Below are 20,315 nucleotides of genomic sequence, written 5' to 3'. Positions count from 1 at the left end.
AATGGTGGGGTGACCCTGCAGCTGACACCAGTGTGAGAGGGTGCTGTGTAGGAGCGAGGCCAGTGCACACCTGGCTCCACCTCCAATCCTCCCAGATCCCCATCCTGTCTCTTTGCAGCCCTACCCCTTTTGTCCTCGATATTTCATGGCCTCATCTCTCTGCCATGTCTTAGCTAAAGGGTAGAACCGCCATTTTGTTCTCAGTCCTGCCAAGTGGACTGTCTGAGTATCCTAGCCCTTGGTTGGGCTATGAACCAGTTTGCATCAGAACTCTATTCTCTGCAAACTCATTTACTTCTGTTGTTTCCATCTTTACACCCTTGATTGGCACCAGTTGCCTTTGTTGGATGTACACCCAAGAGTGGCACCGCTGCATCGTAGGGCATGCATATGTTCAGGTCTAGTAGATACTGCAAAACAGTTTTCCCAAGTGGTTGAACCAATTTACACTCCCACCAGTAGGATATGAGCGTTCCAGTGGCTCCACGTTCTTGCCAGTCCTTGGTGTTTTCCATCATTTTCATGCTAACCATTCCAATAGGGCAAATTACACTCAAAAACTCTTAATATTCAGTTTGCTAAGCTAAGACAGTTTGTAAAATGAGTTTTTTCCTAGACTGAGGTCAGGATTGCTGAGAAAGAGGCATACCTGTGAGAGCCAAGAGTGGGATGGGAGCAGATCCTGAGGAGAGCTGAGAACCAGCCCCAGGGTAAAGGAGTAAAGTGAGGGTCCTTCATCAGAATAGGCCCCTTCCTGCCTGGGAATGGCTCGTGGCGTGGCTCTTTCCCCTCAGAAAAGGGGGTGCAACGTGGACAGTATAAAGACATTAGAGGCAGGTAAGAGACCTGGGTTCTGACCACTCTGTGTGTAGAGCTGGTAACTGATTTTCCCTTCTGTGCACAGTGTAGTAAATATAGACAACAGTATTGTGTTATCATCATCAAACTCGCTAATAGGCTAGATCTTAATCATTCCAACCACTAAAAAGAAACGATAATTATGTGATGTGTCAGAGGTGCTAATTATTGCTACAATGGCAATCATATAACAATGGACAAATGTATCCAATCAACATGTTGTATGCCTCAAATTTACATGCCATGTCAAATATATTTCGATTTTTTAAAATATTTTAGCTCCAGCTAAAATAGGTTTTCAACTCCAGCTTTCTGGACACCGATGCTAGAATCTGGTTCCTCCGCCCGAGGCTGCCTTATCCACCTTCTCTCCCTATTGGGAGGTCACAGGGGCTTCATCCTCCCCCTCCCCACCAGTAGGTCTTGGGTTGGGCGCTGGGGGGATGGAGGCCGTGTCCTTCGGTCGAACCCGAGGCCAGTACCGTCTTTATTTGACCTTAGTGGGATGGGGGCGGGATGTTTTTGTTCCCCAGCTTTAACTTGGAGCCTGGCTATGACTTCCTCCATATCTACGATGGACGGGACTCTCTCAGCCCCCTCATAGGAAGCTTCTACGGCTCCCAGCTCCCAGGCCGCATCGAGAGCAGCAGCAACAGCCTCTTCCTCGCCTTCCGCAGCGATGCGTCGGTGAGCAACGCCGGCTTCGTCATCGACTACACAGGTGAGGGCCCTGGGAGCAGAGGTGACGAGGGCCCTGGGAGCAGAGGTGACGAGGGCCCTGGGAGCAGAGATGACGAAGGCCCTGGGAGCAGAGATGACGAAGGCCCTGGGAGCAGAGAGAGGTGACTGAGAGCAGGGCTGGCCAAACCTGGCCAGGGATGGGGAAGGTGTAGTGTGGCGAGGAGAGCGTTGGACGGGATCACGGGGAGCCCGCTGCCACCTGCAGAGCCCCCGCCTCTCTGCGGCCCTCTGGGTGGCTTAGTCCCTCACACCCAGGTGCCCCAGGCCTGGGAGAAAAGGGGCCTCATGTTCTCCTTGCACCTCATTTCTGCTTCCACGTCACTACTCCCCTTCGCTCCTTGTTCTATGAGGATCATGCCTAGGTCTTCTTTGAGTCTCAGAACCTCAGCTCATGCCATCAGCTGACATCTTCGTTGCCACGCCCCTGCATTTGCTGAGGGTTCTGATACGAGGCTCAGTCCTCCCCTCTACCCCAAAGCATCCCACCCTCCTGGATAACTTCAGCACCCATGTGGACAGCCCATCCAGCTCCTGGGGGCACAGTGCCTGGACCTTTGTCCCAAGGCCATGCCTCGGCTATCCTCTAGCTCCTTGTCATAGACTGGACACTTTCTGATACTTCCTGATCACATTTTCTCATCCCTCCAGCTATCCCATCCTTTTATTCTCATTCTGCTTTTAGATTAATGAAGGCAAGAGGAAGAGTGTGGGGTCGAGAGCCGAGGGTGCCAAATTTTTTCTTAAAGGGCCAGGCAGCAAATAGTTCAGGTTTGCGAGCCATGCGGTCTGTCTCGGTTCCTCAGCACTGCCCTTGTAGCAGGAAAGCACCCAAAGGCTGAACAGAAAGCAACGGGCGTGGCTGTGTTCTAATAACAATTTGCTTACAGAAACAGGTCTTGGTCCTGCCCAGTCAAGAGCATGGACACATCAACTGGGTGCACAGCTCGCGTTTGTTGTGTGGCCTGGAGCAAGTTATTTAACGGCTCCGAAACGCCATCTCTTCATCCGTAAGATAATGGTCGAATAATTCCTACAGCACAGAAACATAATCGATGAGTCCACGCGTTAAAGCCCTTGGTCTGGGCTCCGGCACCTTCCAGACATTTTGTAATGTTCACATGGTAGCAGCAGCAGGAGTATTCCAGGCTCTCGAGCGCTCCGCTTTCTTCTACTCTGCCATTCTCTCTTAGACCTTTTCTTCTTCTCTAACGAGCCCAGGCCCCGTTATCCAAATCCCAGCTCCATTGTTGGCTTGATTGGTGATCTTGGCAAATTATTATCTCTTGGAACCCATTTCTCCGTCTATAAAATGGTGGTAATAATAGTTACATTGCAGAAGGTATGTTATACGTATAAATGAAATGTGTGAGGATAATGCCCGATATGGACTAAAACACTCTGTAGATCCTGTTGAGATGATCGATTTTATTATTGCTACTGTAACCCAGGTTCACCCAGGCCTCATCAGCCTGTGTGTACAAATGGGGTCACAGTACCAGTTAAAATTAAAAAGCTCCCGGCTCATGTCCCCCACTTGCATAATGTGGGACCTCAGCAACCTTTTAAAGTGTCCCTTAATTAAATATTTGTGGCAACTCCTGGGAATATCTCACACGAGCTCACAAACAATCCCAGTCATAATGGTAGTTAACTTAGCGCCTGCCAGCTGCCAGCACTGTCCTGAGCAGTTCACATCCATCAACTCACCGAAATCCTCGTCACTCTCCATCGCTTGCTGTGTGTCAGATACAGTTCTAGAAGATGCTTGGTGTGCAAGTTAGAGAATGTTTTGCCTGTGGTCATCTTTTCTCAGGGGCTGGCCTGGGAAGTGGCTACTTTGCCATCCTCTCTTCCTCAGACACCTGCGATTCGATAAACCTCCTGTACTCAATCTCCACACGCTGATGTCAGAACAAACACAGTCACGAGTTGTGGGATTCTATCCAAAGGCATGACTTAGACTCAGCCTGGGAACCCCATTGCTCCGCCCACCACCATCCCTACTGCTGTATCATCATCATCATTTTATTATTATTCATCTCTTTAATCACGCTCTCATCTCCCCTCAATTTTCCTGTCCCCCGATCCTTCCAATGCCTAAACCTTGCACAACTGCGTCTTTTATTCAATGCACACTCAAGTGGCTGAACACAGCCAGCAGTCGCACAAACGTGGCACTTGGAGCCACCACAAGTGATATCCTTTAACCCCAGCCAGGCCTTAGCAATGACCAGAGCCACACCTGACTCGTCCCACCTGGGTCTTCTACGTCTCTTTTACCCCAGATGTTACCACTTCCAGCCTCTTACAAGATGACTGCATTTCATCATCCCTGGTTACAGTGGCCACTGGGCAGAAACTCCCTCAGCTTCCTCCCTGGTCACCTTGTTCCTGGCAAACTGGCTGTGGCCACCTCTCCCCCAAGTCTTCTCCATGAATCCATGTGCTAGAGCTACACTTCTAGGTCCTCTTTCCCAAAGAAGCCCCTTCCACGTTCAGCTGTTGGCCCAAGACCATCTCTAGAGGGCTCCTCAGATCCAACACACAGCTCCAGAGAATAAAGCCTTCCGGGCTGCCATCTGAACCAGGCAAACAGCTGAAGGAGGCCAATTACTGGGGAGAGGGGAGGGAGAGGCACAACCCCCCCACGCACCCTCTACCACCTTATGAGGATCTGTGGTACACGTGCCAAATAAATGTGTCTGCTTGGGGTGGGAGGTACCTGCTGAGAACTGGAGCTGCCCTCCTTCCTTCCTTCTCAGATTGCACACCTCCTAACATGGGTGATCCCTCTACTATGTCCCTAGCCTCTGGTCAGGTAGCCCATTTGATGGAGCCCAGGGACACCCTGTCTTACCCCGTGGTCTCCTTCTCCATATCACAGGATCCCTGGATTCCTGGAATGGGTCTACTCTGCTACTGGATCCCAAGGCCTAGACGATATTCACGTTCAATTATCTGTATAGGGGAAACTGCCATCACTTATCACCTGTGCGGCCTTAAACAAGTTACTTAACGTCCCTGACATCCCTTCCTTGTCTGTCAAAGAGGGACGGTGACACCATAGGAAGGGGTTGTTGTGAGGGCTGGTCAATAGGCACAGCACCTAGCAGCGTGCCCCATACCAGTAGGTACTTGTCACATACTTTGATCCAACTTCTTCCGTTCCATTGCCTTTTTTTCCTGGGTGATGGCTACTTCGTTCGTTCTGCCCTTGTTTGGAAGGGAAAACCTCTCTTCATGGGGCTAGCCCAGTAGACTGAAGTAGATTTTCTTTTCTGTTTATTGAAGATATAAAGTATGAATATGATGTTTTGTACACACACACATATATATATATGGGAGTGTGGGATTTATATATATACGTATATATATATATGAGTGTGGGAAATATATGAATATTCGTGATGTGTGTGTATGTGTGTCCTGTATACTTCTCCAATCCATGGCAAAGAATTTAGACACTGTACTCCCTGCGAGTCCATAGAACACCCTGGATTGAGATGGTAGCCCATGGAGGACTTGCACACTGAGGCAGGTGTGGATTCTTAGGAAAAGAAGAATTGACCTCCTCTATCTAGAAGCCATCTTCTGTCCAAAGGCAGAGAGATCCAGGGTTCCACTACCGCTGAGGATCTGGGTCTCCTGGGAGCTGTGGCTTCAAGGGTTCTGCTCTGGGAGGCGTTTGAGGACCGACTTGGAGAGGTGTTGCCAGACTCAGCTGGGCTTAGCCCAGTGAAAACCACTCTCTGACCCAGGTCAACTCCTCCTTTGACCCAAGGTGAACAGACCAGGAGCCTTTCCCCATTTCCCACCAGCTTCCCAAGGAGGAAGCAGAAAGAGTTTCATCCCATCTTAGTGAGGGATCACTTAGTTCATATCAAGAAACTCACTCAGACCAACTTAAGCAGAAAAAGGAGCAATTTATTATAAAAAAATGTGAAAAACAGAAACACTTAAACCAAGTTGAGACAAAAAGAAGACTTTATTATAAGAAAACAACTAACAGCCAAACTGATTTAAGCTAAAGCGCATTCTGTATTTTAACAATACAGATGATAAACACTCACTCTCACTTAACACCGAAAGGGAATACATTTTTAGAATACAAGAGCCCAAGGACAGGAAGCATGACCTCCCAAGGGGATTACAATCAGGATGGGAAAATCGGAGGTTGAAATCACCCTCCTCCATCTCCAGGGCCACTCCGTCTCCTCCCTGCTCCTTTCTGAGTACATGCTACATTCGCCTTTCTCTGCAGGTCAATTTTCATTGCTTCTCCATTCTCCTAGGACAGTAGGGCTGCCTCACTCTTGGCTTTGAATTACTTCCCAGTTTGTAGCGCAACTCCAAATCCCAAAGGACCATCAGATTGACAAGCTTAAGTCAGGTATCCACTGAGTGGTGTCATTAGGTGGATTAGGTGGTGGATTAGGCTTTTGCATAAGGGGCAAAGGCAGATCAGGCATTTTGATTCATTTGTTCACTCAATAATATTTATTGAGCACCTACTATGTGCCAGACACTGTTATAGGGGCTAAGAACAGAGCAGGGAACAAAACAAAGTCCCGGCCTCCATGGAGTTCACATCCTAGACCGACTGGCATTTCTACTACAAATGGGATGTTGGAAGCCCACCTGATTACAAGGCAAAGATGGATGGGTGGGGTGGATTTGTAGATGTCTCTGTTCCGTTGCTCCTGGAAGGTGGCTGTGCTGTGTTAGTCATCTCTGGGCAGGCCTTCTAAGAGATGATTCTGAATGCAGTCATGTCAACTGTGGATTTCTATTACACCATGCTCTGGCACACTTCTCATCTGAATGCAGCCTCCTGGGTAGTTTTACCCTCTGCTAGAAGGATGCAAAGGGAAGGAGGAGGATCCTGTCTTTTGAACACAGTTATTAAAAATGAGTCCCAGGGACGTGTAGTGTCTTTTTTCAGGCCAGAGAAACCAATAGGATGGGTGGGAAGGACCTTTAGTCTTATCTTGCAGCAGGTGTTGTAGCCTCCTCTTGGGGAGGGAGGGGCAGGCTAGGACATCCATACACGTGTCTGGTAACCATTCATTCATTCAACAAATGCTTATTAAGCTCCTACTTCATGCCATGCCCTGTGCTGGATGCAGAGGACACAGAGGTGAACAAAAGTGTCAGGGTCCCCACCCGAGGGGAATGTAAAGGTGAGTGAGGGAAACAGACAGTAAATAAGGAGACGAACAAGAAGCGAGAAGCATAAGTTAGGAAAGAGCAAACTATCCTAAGAAAGAGAAATGGGGAGCCCACTTCAGAATGGCGAAGGCCTCGCCAAGCAGGTAACACGTGAACAGAGACCTAAAGCTTGAGAAGAAGCCCCCTGTGTAAGGGCAAGAGTGGGGAGGGTTTCAGACAGAGGGATGAAGAGCTCAAAGCAAGTGTCAGAGAATCTGAAATAACTCAGGAGAGGCCAAGATGAGTCAACTTTTACTGAAAGGTACTAAAAGGTACCTATTTTCTCTTTCAAGCCCTTGGAAGTAACACTGTAGGCCGAGGAATTACCACCGGCTTTCCACATCTGCTCCTGCCATGACTACTCCCACCACCCAGCCCTCCCATGGTCTGTCTTTCTAAATTCAAGATCTCTTCATTTATGCTTATTTCAAAGTAACACATGTTTGTTGGAAAAATTCAAATAATACAGAAGCATATAAACTGTGCTCTAAAAACTTAACATCTCCCAATACTACCATCCCCTGAAGTACCAATATTAATGGTTTGTTACCTCATTCCAAATGTTTTATATACATATAAATAACGTACATTCTATACCAGAGGTTGGCAAACTTTTTCTGTGAAGGACCAGAGAGTAAATATTTTTAGCTTAGCAGACCAGATGGTCTGTGTTGCTATCAATTCTGCTGTTGTAATGCTAAAGCAGACATAGACGATACGTTAAACAAACGGGTATGGTTGCGTTCCAGTAACACTTTATTTACAAAAACAGGCAGCGAGTCAGTGGACAGTAGTTTGCAGATCCCTGTTCTATATGAATGGGGATCACACCATATATACTAATCTGTAACCTGGGTTGGCTTTTTTTTTTTTTTTTTTGCTTTGTCTTGGGTTTTGCCCAGCAATAGATCTTGGGCATCTTTCCATATTAGTAGTCAAAGACGTTTGCTATTCTTTTCAAAGGTGGCTTATATTTCAGTGGATGGCTCTAATCCAACCTTTGTAACAAGTTCCTTACTGTTTGGGTTGTTATTTTCAGTATTCTGCTGTTACAGTGTTTGGAAATGGGCCTTATCTATTAGGACAGAAAGAATCTAGTTCTTTTTATTTTCCCATTTTGGAGGGCTTGGGGCTTATTTATTATTATCATCATGCTGTTTTAGTCATTTAGTTTTATCATTCACAGCTGAGCCCTGGTTTGGCAGCCTGAAGACCTGATTTTGGTTTTAATTCTACCTCTTAATAGTTGAATGGCTTGGAAAACTCATTTAGCCTCTCTGATCACCACATTCCTCATCTATAACCGGAACAGAAGCATACCTGGCCCTGCCTGCTTCAAAGGCTATTGTGAGACACAAATAAGATAACAGATTGGAAAGTGCTTTGAAAATTACGAAGTGATATTCCTGTGTAAGGGGCTATCATCATTATCATTAGCCTTGTTGTTATTATTAATGTGATGATGCTTGGAATGATGAGCTCTTCTTGCTCTGACATGTGAGCCATGGTAGAATAGAATCTGTAGTCGGATCATTGATGTGGTTGTTGATTTTCTAAGCCTGGAGTTGTTCAGCCAATCAACTCAGCATCCATTTATTAAGCCCCTATTATGTGCCAGATAGAGCCCTAGTGCCAAGTTCTGTGCTAGTTGCCAGGGTCATGAGAAGAATAGATGATTGATTTCTGTCCTCTAGGAGTTCAGGACCCACTAGAAAGAAATACCCTTAGACAACCTACCAAGATAATCAAAAAAAGAGAAATGGAATTCTGCCAGAGAGAAGGCAACGTTCAGAACACTGGCTCAGGAGAGGATGGCGCTGACAAGTGTAGGAGTTTGCCACACAGAGAAGGGAGGAAAGGACTTTCTGACACAGTGTAAAGTTCGGGGCAGTCATACCCAGCTGGGTACGCTAGTGTGCCAGGTACCCAAAAGCACAGTTGTTTATATGAGGTAGAAGTCTATTCTTCTTCCTGTAAAAGAAATCTGGGTATTGTCATCCAGGGCTGTCGAAGTGGCCCCGCCTAGGCTTCCCTTGTCTTTCTGCTCTACCCTGCTATGTGGTTCCCATCCCCAGGGTTATCTCAGCATCCAAGGCGGTGGCTGGAGGTCCAGCCATCATGTCTGAGTTCCAAACTGTGGGAAGGAGGAAGGGAGGAAAGAAGGAAGGGTCATTGAGCATTCTCTCACCTGAGTCACCTTCCCTTAAGCAGCCTTTCTAGAAGTCCCACATGTAACCATTTAAGAAATATTTATTGAGTGCCAATCATATGCCCGGCACTGGACCACAGCAATGAACAAGACTGGAAAACTGCCTTTGTGGAACCTACATTCTAGTGGAGGGAGATAGAGAAAATAAGGTAGCTATCTGATGCACGAGATAATATTGACCTCAGTGCAGAGAAATAAAACAGAGAAGGGTGATGGGGAGTGTTGGGGAGAGGAACATCACAGTTGTGAAGAGCTGATCAGGAAGGGTCATTGAGCTGAGTCCTAAAAGAGGTAACACGGGAGCCGTGCGGATGGGGAAATGTTCTGTACGCAGAGGTCAATGTGATTGGAGCAAAGCTAGCAAAGGGACAGTAGGAATCAAGGTCATAGAGGGGAGGACTGGGGCAGAAGGTACAGGGCCTTGTAGACTTGTAAGGATTTGGGCTTTTACTCTAAGTGAGACGGAAGGCAATGACCTGACCTGACTGTGTTTACTTCTCTTTGGCCAGATCTAGCTGCCTGGGAGGCTGGAAGGTATCTATCTTAGCTGGGGCTTTGATACTCTGGATAAAAACCTGGGTTCCATTATAAGGATGAAGTGGGGGGATGGATATTGAGGGCCACAGCTTGTTCTGCCTCTTATGAGCTATGTGAACTTGGTTCCAAGTTACTTAATTTTTCTGACCTTCAAATAAGATTTGACCCACTCTGAAGTTATAAAAAAGACAGATGAAATAGAAGACCTGGTGACACTTCCCTGTATCTCTGCAATTCACAAATGGGCCACCCAATGGTCAGTTGCATTCTGGCCAGAGCCACTAAGCTTTGGGGGAGGACAGATTCAATGTGGGGGACAAGGTGATACATCACAGGGCACATGAGGAAACCACTGAGGGGTCCTCTGTTAGGTGAGGAGCCATTTTCTGGATCCCACTTGAGTTTAAATTTAGTAATGTATCCAGGACTGCTCCATCCTAAATAAGCTCTAGCAAAAGCAAAGAGCAGGGCCATCCCACCATCAGGGCGCAAATGCAGGTGTCTAGACTTGACGGAATCACAGACTCAGAGTCCCATCCCATCAGTCAACGGGCTGATCGGCAGCTGAGCAACACCCTCACGGCTATGACTGCCTCTTATACATGCAGCTTAAAGGTACCCAGGTGACAAGGACAGACCTCAGCAAAATTCCTCCTGACCTGTTCATCTCTGGACTCTGATCCCTTGTGTTCTGGGTCTTTCCTCCTTAAATCTGCTCTTTGAATTTCTGGTTCCTTCTGCAAGGGCTGTCGGCACCTCTTTGTGAATCCCCATCTCTAGACCCTTCCGCAGCGTAGCCTCCAGGGTTTTGATGGTATCCTGATACTCTGTTGCATTCTCCTGACACTGCCCAGCCCTGACGACAGGCCTCTTGACCATCAGTGGTTCGGGAACAAGGAGGATGAGGAAAGGCAGCAGTGGATGGATGTGAACATTGGCTCCCAAGAGCTGTCCGGGATTTCCAGCTGCTGGGGAGGGAGGCTGTGCAGTGAGTGTCCTTCTCCAGAGACTTGGAGCCCCAGCTAATACTCTCAGTGGCTCAGGCAGCATCAAGTTCACTGTTGTCCAGTGCCCAGGGACAGAGTGGATGCAGCGTAGGTGCAGCCATGGTATGCCTGATTGGGAAGACATATAAGCATCAGTAGTCAAACGGAAAAATGCTGCTGTTTTAATAATCTGGCAAACGCTCAGTACCCCAATGCAAAGCCCTGGAAAACTGCATTGGAGATCTGGACTCATCCCAGAGGCTAAAATCGGGTTTCCTACTTTCTTCCTAAATCTAAATATCAGTACCCATACACTCAGAAGTGCATGCAAGGTACGGCTGTAACAGCCTGCGAAGCCGGTATCAGCTCCACCTACCTACCCAGCCAGCAACACCGCTCTCAGCAAAAGAAAGAGAAGAGAAAGCATCTCCCAAAGCGTCCCTGCTTCCCACACAGACAGAAAACCAGGAGGCCGCCATGTTGAGGGTGTCCCACACAGACAGAAAACCAGGAGGCCACCATGTTGAGGGTTTCCCACACAGACGGAAAACCAGGAGGCCGCCATGTTGTGGGTGTCCCACACAGACGGAAAACCAGGAGGCCGCCATGTTGAGGGTGTCCCACACAGACGGAAAACCAGGAGGCCGCCATGTTGAGGGTGTCCCACAGAGACGGAAAACCAGGAGGCCGCCATGTTGAGGGTGTCCCACACAGACGGAAAACCAGGAGGCCGCCATGTTGAGGGTGCAGGATCAAAGCTGAGCAAAGGTGGACTGTGCCTAAGCCCTGACCTTCACCACAGGGACCCGTCACTACTGAGACACGATCCTAGGACTGTCATCTCCCACCGGTCAGAGCAGCATGTGCCTCCCCGGCGGGAGGAGTGAATCAGGGGTGAGGGACAGCCTCAAAGGTGTAGCCGCAACTCCCTCCTTTGTGCGTCAGGGCAAGAATGTGGGGAGAAGAAGGGAGATTGCACTCTCCAAAATGACTTCCAGCCCTAGTTTCTTTCTTTTTTTTTTTTAATTTTTAATTTAATTTTTATTTTGTATTGGAGTAGAGTTAATCTACAATGTTGTATTAGCTTCAGGTGTACAGCAAAGTGATTCAGTTATACATATATCCATTCTTTTTCAGATTCTTTTCCCATATAGATTATTACAGAGTATTGAGTAGAGTTCCCTGTGCTATACAGCAGGTCCTTGTAGATGATCTATTTCACATGTAATAGTGTGTATCTGTTAATCCCAAACTCCTAATTTATCCCCCCACCCCGAACCCTTCCCATTTGGTAACCATAAGTTTGTTTTCAAAGTCTGTGACTCTGTTTCTGTTTTGTAAATAAGCTCATTTGTATAATTTTTAAGATCCCACATGTAAGTAATATCATACAATATTTGTCTTTGACTTACTTCACTTAGTATGAAAATCTCTAAGTCCACCCATGGTGCTGCAAATGGCATTATTTCATTCTCCAGCCCTAGTCTGTAACCAAATTTAGAGACGTTTCCAGACCTGAAGAGAATACACTCATCGGCCCCAAATCCCCATGCGCTCTGTGACTAATCAGAGTCAGGGTCTCCCCATAGGTGCTGTGCCCTGGGATTAGGCCACTTATGAGCTCTCTGTGTATATGTGTCTGTGTGTGTATATACGTGTTTGTTTGTTTTTTCCAGAAAACCCACGGGAGTCATGTTTCGATCCTGGTCCCATCAAGAATGGCACGCGAGTGGGGTCCGACCTGAAGCTGGGCTCCTCCATCACCTACTACTGCCAGGGGGGCTATGAGGTGGAGGGCTTCTCCACCCTGAGCTGCATCCTGGGGCCTGATGGGAAGCCTGTGTGGAATCATCCCCAGCCAGTGTGCACAGGTGGTGGAGCCCAGGGCTGTGGTGGGGGGAACTAGGGAATGCCAGAGGCAGAAGGGGCTGGAGGCTAGGGGAAGGGGCAGGCAGGACATGGGCCTCACAGGAGGGCTCCTTGGGTTCACCATGAATGAGAAGGGCTGGAAATTCCCCAGGTGTACCAGTCCCCGTCAATGTGTCATGTCTCTCAGATCACATAGTGTCCTCACCCCCACTCCAATAGACGTCCTCAGCGGTGGCCCGAGACATGCCAGCAGCCCACACCATGAAGAGGGGAATTTAAAAGTGACCCTGAGATTGTTCCCAGTCCTAGGGGAAATCACTGAGAGTTCAGATGTGTAAAACTAAGACCAGCAGGGTGGGCTAACTCCAAGGGCAGCTGGGTTAGCCATGGGGTCTTGACAAAAGGGATGGGATGGAGTGCCAGAACTTCAGGAGCATGGCGGCCACCTAAGTTGAAAAGTAAAGAGGCCCCTTTGCCCAGGTGGGAGAGGCTGGCTCTGAGGTCCACCCCTTGTGGGACTGGGACCATGGCTGGGTCGCGTGAGCTGTCTGCTCCCAGCGGGCTATTCTGGGCAAACCTCTGCTCCTTAGTCGTGCAGACACTAAGTGCCCAGGTGCAGACATCAGCCGTGAGGTGGCAGACTATCTCCGGGTCCCACCTGTAGGCAGAAGAGGTTCCTAAAGTGCTCCCCAAGGCTGGGCCTCCAGGGACCAATACCAGTGTCACTAGTTAGAGGACAAGGACTGGCCGGCACCCAGGAGGGCCCTTGATAGCATCGGGGGTGGTGGGGGGTTTCAGGCCACATGCCAGGCCAGGGATGGATGTCTTTGGACAGGGCGGGGCAGGGCAGGGCATGTCCCCAGAATTCCCCTCCTCCACATTAGTGGCTTCAGACCTCAGAGCAACCCCACCAGGGCCAGAAGGTCAGGCTGAGAGTGAGCAGAGACGGAGGGTGGACAGCTGATGAGAGGCCCATGAGGTCACCTGGCCCTCTACCTGATTTCTTTTTCAGCCCCCTGTGGGGGACAGTATGTGGGTTCAGATGGAGTGGTCTTGTCCCCTAACTACCCCCAGAACTACACCAGTGGACAGATCTGCCTGTATTTTGTCACCGTGCCCAAGGACTACGGTATGGATTTTGTGTATATTTGTTTATGTTTTCCAGCGCCTTCCAATTCCACTCCAAATTGTTTCCACTCGTATCGTGCCAATGGGCCGAGCAGTCTTCCTCAGAGGGCAGCTGCGTGCCGTTGCTCTGCAGTGGGCTGTAGAGTACACTCCTGATACACACGGGAAGAAGGGACCAGTGAGACCTGCTGGAACCAAGGGCGGGGTGGTTAGGGAGGGACCAGCCGGGACAGAGGGAAGGCAGGGTGCACCGGGGGCTCCCTAGCCCAGCCCGGGTCTGCAGAGAGGTGCTGCAGACCCAGGCCGACTGGGAACCCAGGGGAGGGTGGCGGAGGGCCAGGAAGAAGGAAAGGAGTGGGACTGAGCTGGACTTGAACGTACAGGTGAGGGAGCTGGGCGCCCCATCATTCCACTGTTCCGTCTGTGCGCGGGAGCCTGGTCCAGCAGCAATTGGTAGGATGAGCAAGAAAAAAAGAGAGCAGCAGGTCAGGGCCCTGGAAAGGCAGAGAAACCTCCAGATTCCAAGAGGCCCCGGCAAAGAGAAGCCAGCCTTGTCACCTGGTTAGCAGTGGGACAGGTAAGAGCCCTGGCAGCTCTGGAGGATTCAGGAAGTTCCTGAGGGTCACAGGCTGGTTGTACCCGGGCAATCAGTGACTGGCCGGGCTGCTTTCTCCCTGGATCTCCTCTTTGTAGGAAGAGGAACAACTATTTCTAAACAGAGTTGGTGTTAGTGGGGTAAAGGTCATGTGTATATATCCTGACCATCTGAGATGGGGCATCCTGCAGAGAACCGGCTGCCTTTTCCCCAGAGATAGGATGGACCGGGCATGGGGCAAGGCCTGAACATTCACCAAACATTTATTAAGCACCTCCTAGGGACCTCGCACTCTGCTGGGAACCAGAGCTGCAGAGATGAGAGAGACGTGTTTTCTGCCCTCTGTAAATTCCCAGCCTCATCTTTACCCACAGCTCTTGCCGTCGGGCACCACTCCCACACCAGCACCTGCACACTCGTGTGCGTGGGCACACGCTCCCCGGCACATGCATGTGGCGGGAGCTTTGGACCTGTAGGATCACAGTTAGAAAAGTACTGAAAGGTTGTCCAGTCCCACCTGCCACCCAGAGCCGAGTCCTCGATAGCTGGGCTGCATATTGTACTTAATTCCTCCGGTAATAAAGAGCTCGCGCCTTTGCAGGCCGCCAGCCCCGAGGCTGGGCAGTTTCACTGAGCTGGAACCTGTATGTGGAGAGCTGACTCTAGGAGGCGTCGTGATCTGTCCCAAGCATCTTCTCTTTCTTACTGATGCTAAGCCCAGGGACTTAGGTGCAGATTTTTGCCTCAGGTTGGAAATACTTGCCCCCAGCCTGTGTCTCAGCCTTAACACCCTCTCCTCGTAGATCTTTCTTTGATCCCCTATCTGAAGTGGACTGCCTTCCTTATCACTTTTCTCTCACTGCCTCTAAAATTTAACACTATCTGCAGTTATTTTGTTTATCTATTTGCTTGAGTGTTTTTTTTTTTTCACTTTGGACTGTCTCTTCCTACTAGAATGCACACTGTGTGAAATCAGGAACCTTGCCCATCCTGTTCCCCTTTTTAGGGGAGAGTGTGGAAATATCCCTGCCACCACCCCTCACTCAGCGCCCATTTTCAAGGCACCAAAACAGGCTCTCCCTCCTTCTCCTCTGCCTGTGAGTTGAGAGCTAAAAAGCTCTCACTCCACTCACTACTATACTCATCGTTGCACATGCTTTCTTTCCGCAGGCAGTCAACTCCATGGCCTAAGTCCCTCCCAGCCTCAACACACACACACACACGCACACGCACACGCACACACATGCACATGCATGCACATCCGACTTCCTACATGCTCAAGGCTTAAGCCAAAATAGAGAAGGGCTTACCCTGGTACTTGCTTTCAGATGCACCCAGCCAAATGGGAGACCGGGGCAGGCAGAATGTACCAGGGTCTGAAATGGAGCTGTGCCCCCCATGGCCCTGCAGGGTCAATAACCCCAGCCCCTCCAGCAGTGACTGGCGGAGATGGGACAGTTGAGGAAAGACCCTGTGATAGCCATCAAAGGGCAGGGCCCTTAGGTCTTGTCTGAAAGGGGACTCCTCGAGGTCATGGTCCACCAGTTTTTCAACCCCCTCCCATGAGCTAGTGAGCGGCCTTGGGGAACTCAACCTCTGAGCTTCAGTTTCTTTGTCTATAAGATCAGACATCTGGAAGAGCCGGGCTTGAAGAAGATGACGTGCATGGCAAGCATGGTACCCAGCACAGAGTAGGTGCTCAATACGTGTCATTCTGCGTCTGTCCTTGGATTTGCCAGAGGGAACTGAGGTAGAGATGTTTGCCTCTTCCATGGACAGTCGCTCCTTCCTCAGGAGAAGGCTGCTATTCAGCACCCTCGTGCCTCTTAAATGTGTGGGATCTTGTATCCAGGGGATGCCCTCATTGGCTGGATCTTTGAAGAAAAAGTGAAGGAAAATACAGGGTCCTGAGATCAACATGGAACACGGGGGAAGTTACGGAAAGCTCTTCGTTTTCCTAGAGTAGCTGCTGCCACTGCAACTTGAGAAAGGACTAGGGTTAGCCTGGCTGCTCGTGCAGTCCGCAATGTCATCTTGACCTGTGTGGAGAATGCCAGCCCGACCCTTCCCAGGTCCCCGCATCCCTGTGCCCAGTGTCTAATCAGCCAGTGCAAAGGCTCAGCAAGCACTTAGCCCCATGAACCGACAACCTCCTCTGAGGTCGCCCTGCTCCTCCAGCTGTCCAGGGCTCCCCCCCAGCACGGCCGCCCAGCCTTGCCCCTGAGCTCTCTGCACCGTGTCTCCTCCGCAGTGGTGTTTGGACAGTTTGCCTTCTTCTACACGGCCCTCAACGACGTGGTGGAGGTGCATGACGGCCACAACCCGCACTCTCAGCTCCTTGGCTCCCTCTCGGGCTCCCACACAGGTACCCAGGGCTGGGCCAGCATGGTGAGGGTGGTGGGCGGGGCATCGAGGGGAAGGAGGAGGGAGGCCCTGTGAGCAGGGCGTGGCCACGGGTGGAGCCACACCTTTGTGTTTGTCGTACGCTGCTGCTGTCAGCTGATGACACCACATAGAAGGAAGCTTCAGAGGCTACCCTCACCCCAAGCTGTGTCTACACCCCCCCAGTGGTATAGCATTCCCCTGTGGGTTGATATTGAGACCCAACCTGTTTTTCTAATGATAAACATGTTGCACTTTCATTGTAGAAAACTTAGCGGCAAGACAAATTAATTGTATAGAGAATTAAAATAAAAACCACCCCGAAAGAACCACTGAAAAGGTGGAATGTATTTCCTTCCAGTCTTTATATCTACTTGGACTTAATCTTTTACATTTTTTATTGAACGCAACAATATACATATTTTTATTAAAATGTTCATTGTGAGCATTTCTTTTTTTATTTTCCTCTGTAATAGGATTTTTAAATACTGCATAAAAGTCTATCATATAGTTATTTAAAATTTATGTAATGAATTCTCTATTATTGAACATTTAGATTGTTTTCTTATTTTTCACTCTCATGAATAGTAATTCAATATAGTATACATATATCTTTGTATACATCTCTATTACCTTAGAATATCTAGAAGTAGAATTGCTAAGTTAAAGGAAATGTGTGATCTTTAAGGCTTTTTATAATGATTGTCAAATATCGCTCCAGAAAGTTCTTACCATTTTGTTCACCAACAAATAAGAGGACATGTTTTTGCAGCTCAATAACAAAAGAACAAACAACCCAATCCAAAAATGGGCAGAAGACCTAAACAGACATTTCTCCAAAGTAGACATACAGATTGCCAGCAAACACATGAAAAGCTGCTCAACATCACTAATCATTAGAGAAATGCAAATCAAAACCACAATGAGGTATCACCTCACACCAGTCAGAATGGCCATTATCAAAAAATCTAGAAACAATAAATGCTGGAGAGAGTGTGGAGAAAAGGGAACCTTCTTGCACTGTTGGTGGGAATGTAAATTGATACAGCCACTATGGAGAACAGTATGGAGGTTCCTTAAAAAACTAAAAATAGAAGTACCATATGACCCAGCAATCCTACTACTGGACATGTACCCTAAGAAAACCATAATTCAAAAAGATACATGTACCGCAGTATTCATTGCAGCACTATTTACAATAGCTGGGACATGGAAGCAACCTAAATGCCCATCGACAGATGAATGGATAAAGAAGATGTGGCACATATATACAATGGAGTATTACTTGGCCATAAAAAGGAACGAAACTGAGTTACTTGTAATGAGGTAGATGGACCTAGAGTCTGTCATACACGGTGAAGTAAGTCAGAAAGAGAAAAACAAGTACCTTATGCTAACGCACATATATGGAATCTAAAGAACCCATACTGATGAACCTAGTGGGAGGGCAGGAATAAAGACGCAGACACAGAGAACAGACTTGAGGACACAGTAGGGGAAGTGGAAGCTGGGACAAAGTGACAGAGTGCCACTGACATATATACACTACCAAATGTAAAATGGATGGCTAGCGGGAAGCTGCTGCATAGCACAGGGAGATCAGCTCGGTGCTTTGTGACCACCTAGAGGGGTGGGATAGGGAGGGTGGGAGGGAGGCTCAAGAGGGAGGGGATATGGGGGTATATGTATACATATAGCTGATTCACTTTGTTGTACAGCAGAAACTAACACAATATTGTAAAGCAATTATACTCCAATAAAGATATTTTTAAAAAAGAAAGAGGGCATGTTTTATTCTCACAAAAACTAGGTAATTAAGAAAACAAAAACATCATCAGTTTGAAAAGTGAAAACAGTATCTCATTTTTTAATTTGCCTTTTTTTATTACAACTTAGGTTAACCTTGTATAATGTAATTATTGGCCCATGAATTTTTTATTTGTGAATTTACTTGTAAATTATTTTTGTATGTATTTAGTAGAGCTCCATATTATTAGAAGCTATATATATTACATGCCATAAAAACCTCTTATCTATAGTATATGCTATGAAAAACCTTCCCCTATAGTTTGTCATTTGCCATTTAATTTTCTTCAGGTCATGTTTTAATGTCAGAAAATCTAAGTTTCCCATGATATTAAATCTATCAATGTTTTCTGCTATAGTTTTCTCCTCTACTTTTCTGCTGACTAAGTAAATATTCCTCTAGGTTTTCCTTTACTTCTTTTTTAGTTTCATTTTTTCTTTTAATATCTTTGGAATTTATTTTGATTTATTATTTGAACTAGGGAACACCTAACCAACATCTTGCAAATTTAGTTAATCAGTTGTTCTAATGAAATTTTCAAAATGCCAGAGTCACATATATTAAGTTTTTATAAAGTTAAAGTTATGTTTCTAGACTCCTCTGTTTATTCTTGTATCAGTATCAAAAAGCTTTAATTAGTGTAACATTATAATAATGTTTAACACTGTAATAATTTTAAACATATGGTTCTGTAAGTCCCCATTGCCATTCTTTTTTTTTTTTTTTTTTTTTTGTGGTACATGGGCCTCTCACTGTTGTGGCCTCTCCCGCCGCGGAGCACAGGCTCCGGACACACAGGCTCAGCGGCCATGGCTCACGGGCCCAGCCGCTCCTCGGCATGTGGGATCTTCCCGGACTGGGGCACGAACCCGTGTCCCCTGCATCAGCAGGCAGACTCTCAACCACTGCGCCACCAGGGAAGCCCCCACATTGTCATTCTTGATTTTGAATTTTTTATTGATTATTCTTGCTTAATTTTGCTTCCAAATAACTTTTAGAAATATTATATCAAGTTAAAAAAATTGCATTGGAATTCCATTAAACTTATAGATTAATTGGGGGAGAACTCACATGTTTATAATAGTAACTCTATTTCCCATTAGGAATATGGTATGTCTCTCTATTATCTTTTGAAAGAAACAAACAAAACACACCTTTGGAAGGGTGCTATAATTTTCATTTAGGCAGTATCCATTTTCTGTTAACTTTATTTCTAGATATTTTGTGGAATTTTTGTTGCTGCTACTGTAAATGAGTCTGCCCCCGGCATCACCTGCCGGCCCCACCATTATATTTTCTAAGTGGTCTTTGCTAGTATATTAGAAGACTGATATTTGAGGTATATTCATCTTGTAAAGTCATTGAATCCTCCATAATAATGCTAACACTGCCAACTGATTCTCCTGGGTCCTCTAGGCAAGAAGCGATATCATCTGAAAATAAATTTGTCTCATTATTTTATCTCTTTTCAGTAGTTTTTCTTTTACTTTCTTCCATGGTTATTGGTCTAGTCAGGTATATTACCTTAACATCAATGTTAATATTTTATATGTCAGTAAAAAAATCTATTTTGTGTTTATTTTAAATGTAACACCATCGCTTACATAATATCCTATGATGATGTTTAATCTCTTTTGTATTAGTGGTTATACACAAGAAGAACAAAATAATCTGAAGAAAAATAGGAGGAGAGATGTCATGAAACAAAAGCAGAGGTTAATTAATTAGAAAATAATAACAAGCTCCACAGACTGAATGGTATATTCATAGTTGCCCTTCTCAGCTGGACCAGAGGTTTTATATTGTTGAGTTTGTTTCATTTTGTTGGCTTCATTCTGTTTTATATTCAACTTATCAATTCTTCTGTAGACTTTGTTATTGTTTTATAATTAACTGAACCCTGCTTTTGTTTCATAACGTCTCTCCTTTTTTTCAGATTATTTTATTCTTCTTGTTGTAACTTTTTGAATATGAGAGTTTTGTTTATTTTCTCTG

General features: G+C 47.0%; 1 protein-coding gene across 3 annotated transcripts in view; it reads left to right on the top strand.

Moving 5' to 3' along the window:
• The window catches only part of CSMD2 (CUB and Sushi multiple domains 2), a 668,701-nt gene that overhangs the window by 515,779 nt on the left and 132,607 nt on the right, over window positions 1-20,315 (top strand). For all 3 annotated transcript variants that reach the window (XM_067725393.1, XM_067725392.1, XM_067725391.1), the window contains 4 exons: window positions 1,392-1,579; window positions 12,216-12,410; window positions 13,421-13,537; window positions 16,383-16,496. In XM_067725393.1, the coding sequence (XP_067581494.1) occupies window positions 1,392-1,579; window positions 12,216-12,410; window positions 13,421-13,537; window positions 16,383-16,496 (614 nt within the window). The remainder of the gene's footprint in view (window positions 1-1,391; window positions 1,580-12,215; window positions 12,411-13,420; window positions 13,538-16,382; window positions 16,497-20,315) is intronic.

The sequence above is a fragment of the Pseudorca crassidens genome, chromosome 2 (assembly GCF_039906515.1).
Source record: "Pseudorca crassidens isolate mPseCra1 chromosome 2, mPseCra1.hap1, whole genome shotgun sequence".
Taxonomy (NCBI): domain Eukaryota; kingdom Metazoa; phylum Chordata; class Mammalia; order Artiodactyla; family Delphinidae; genus Pseudorca; species Pseudorca crassidens.
This window is presented reverse-complemented; position numbering and strand designations above follow the sequence as displayed.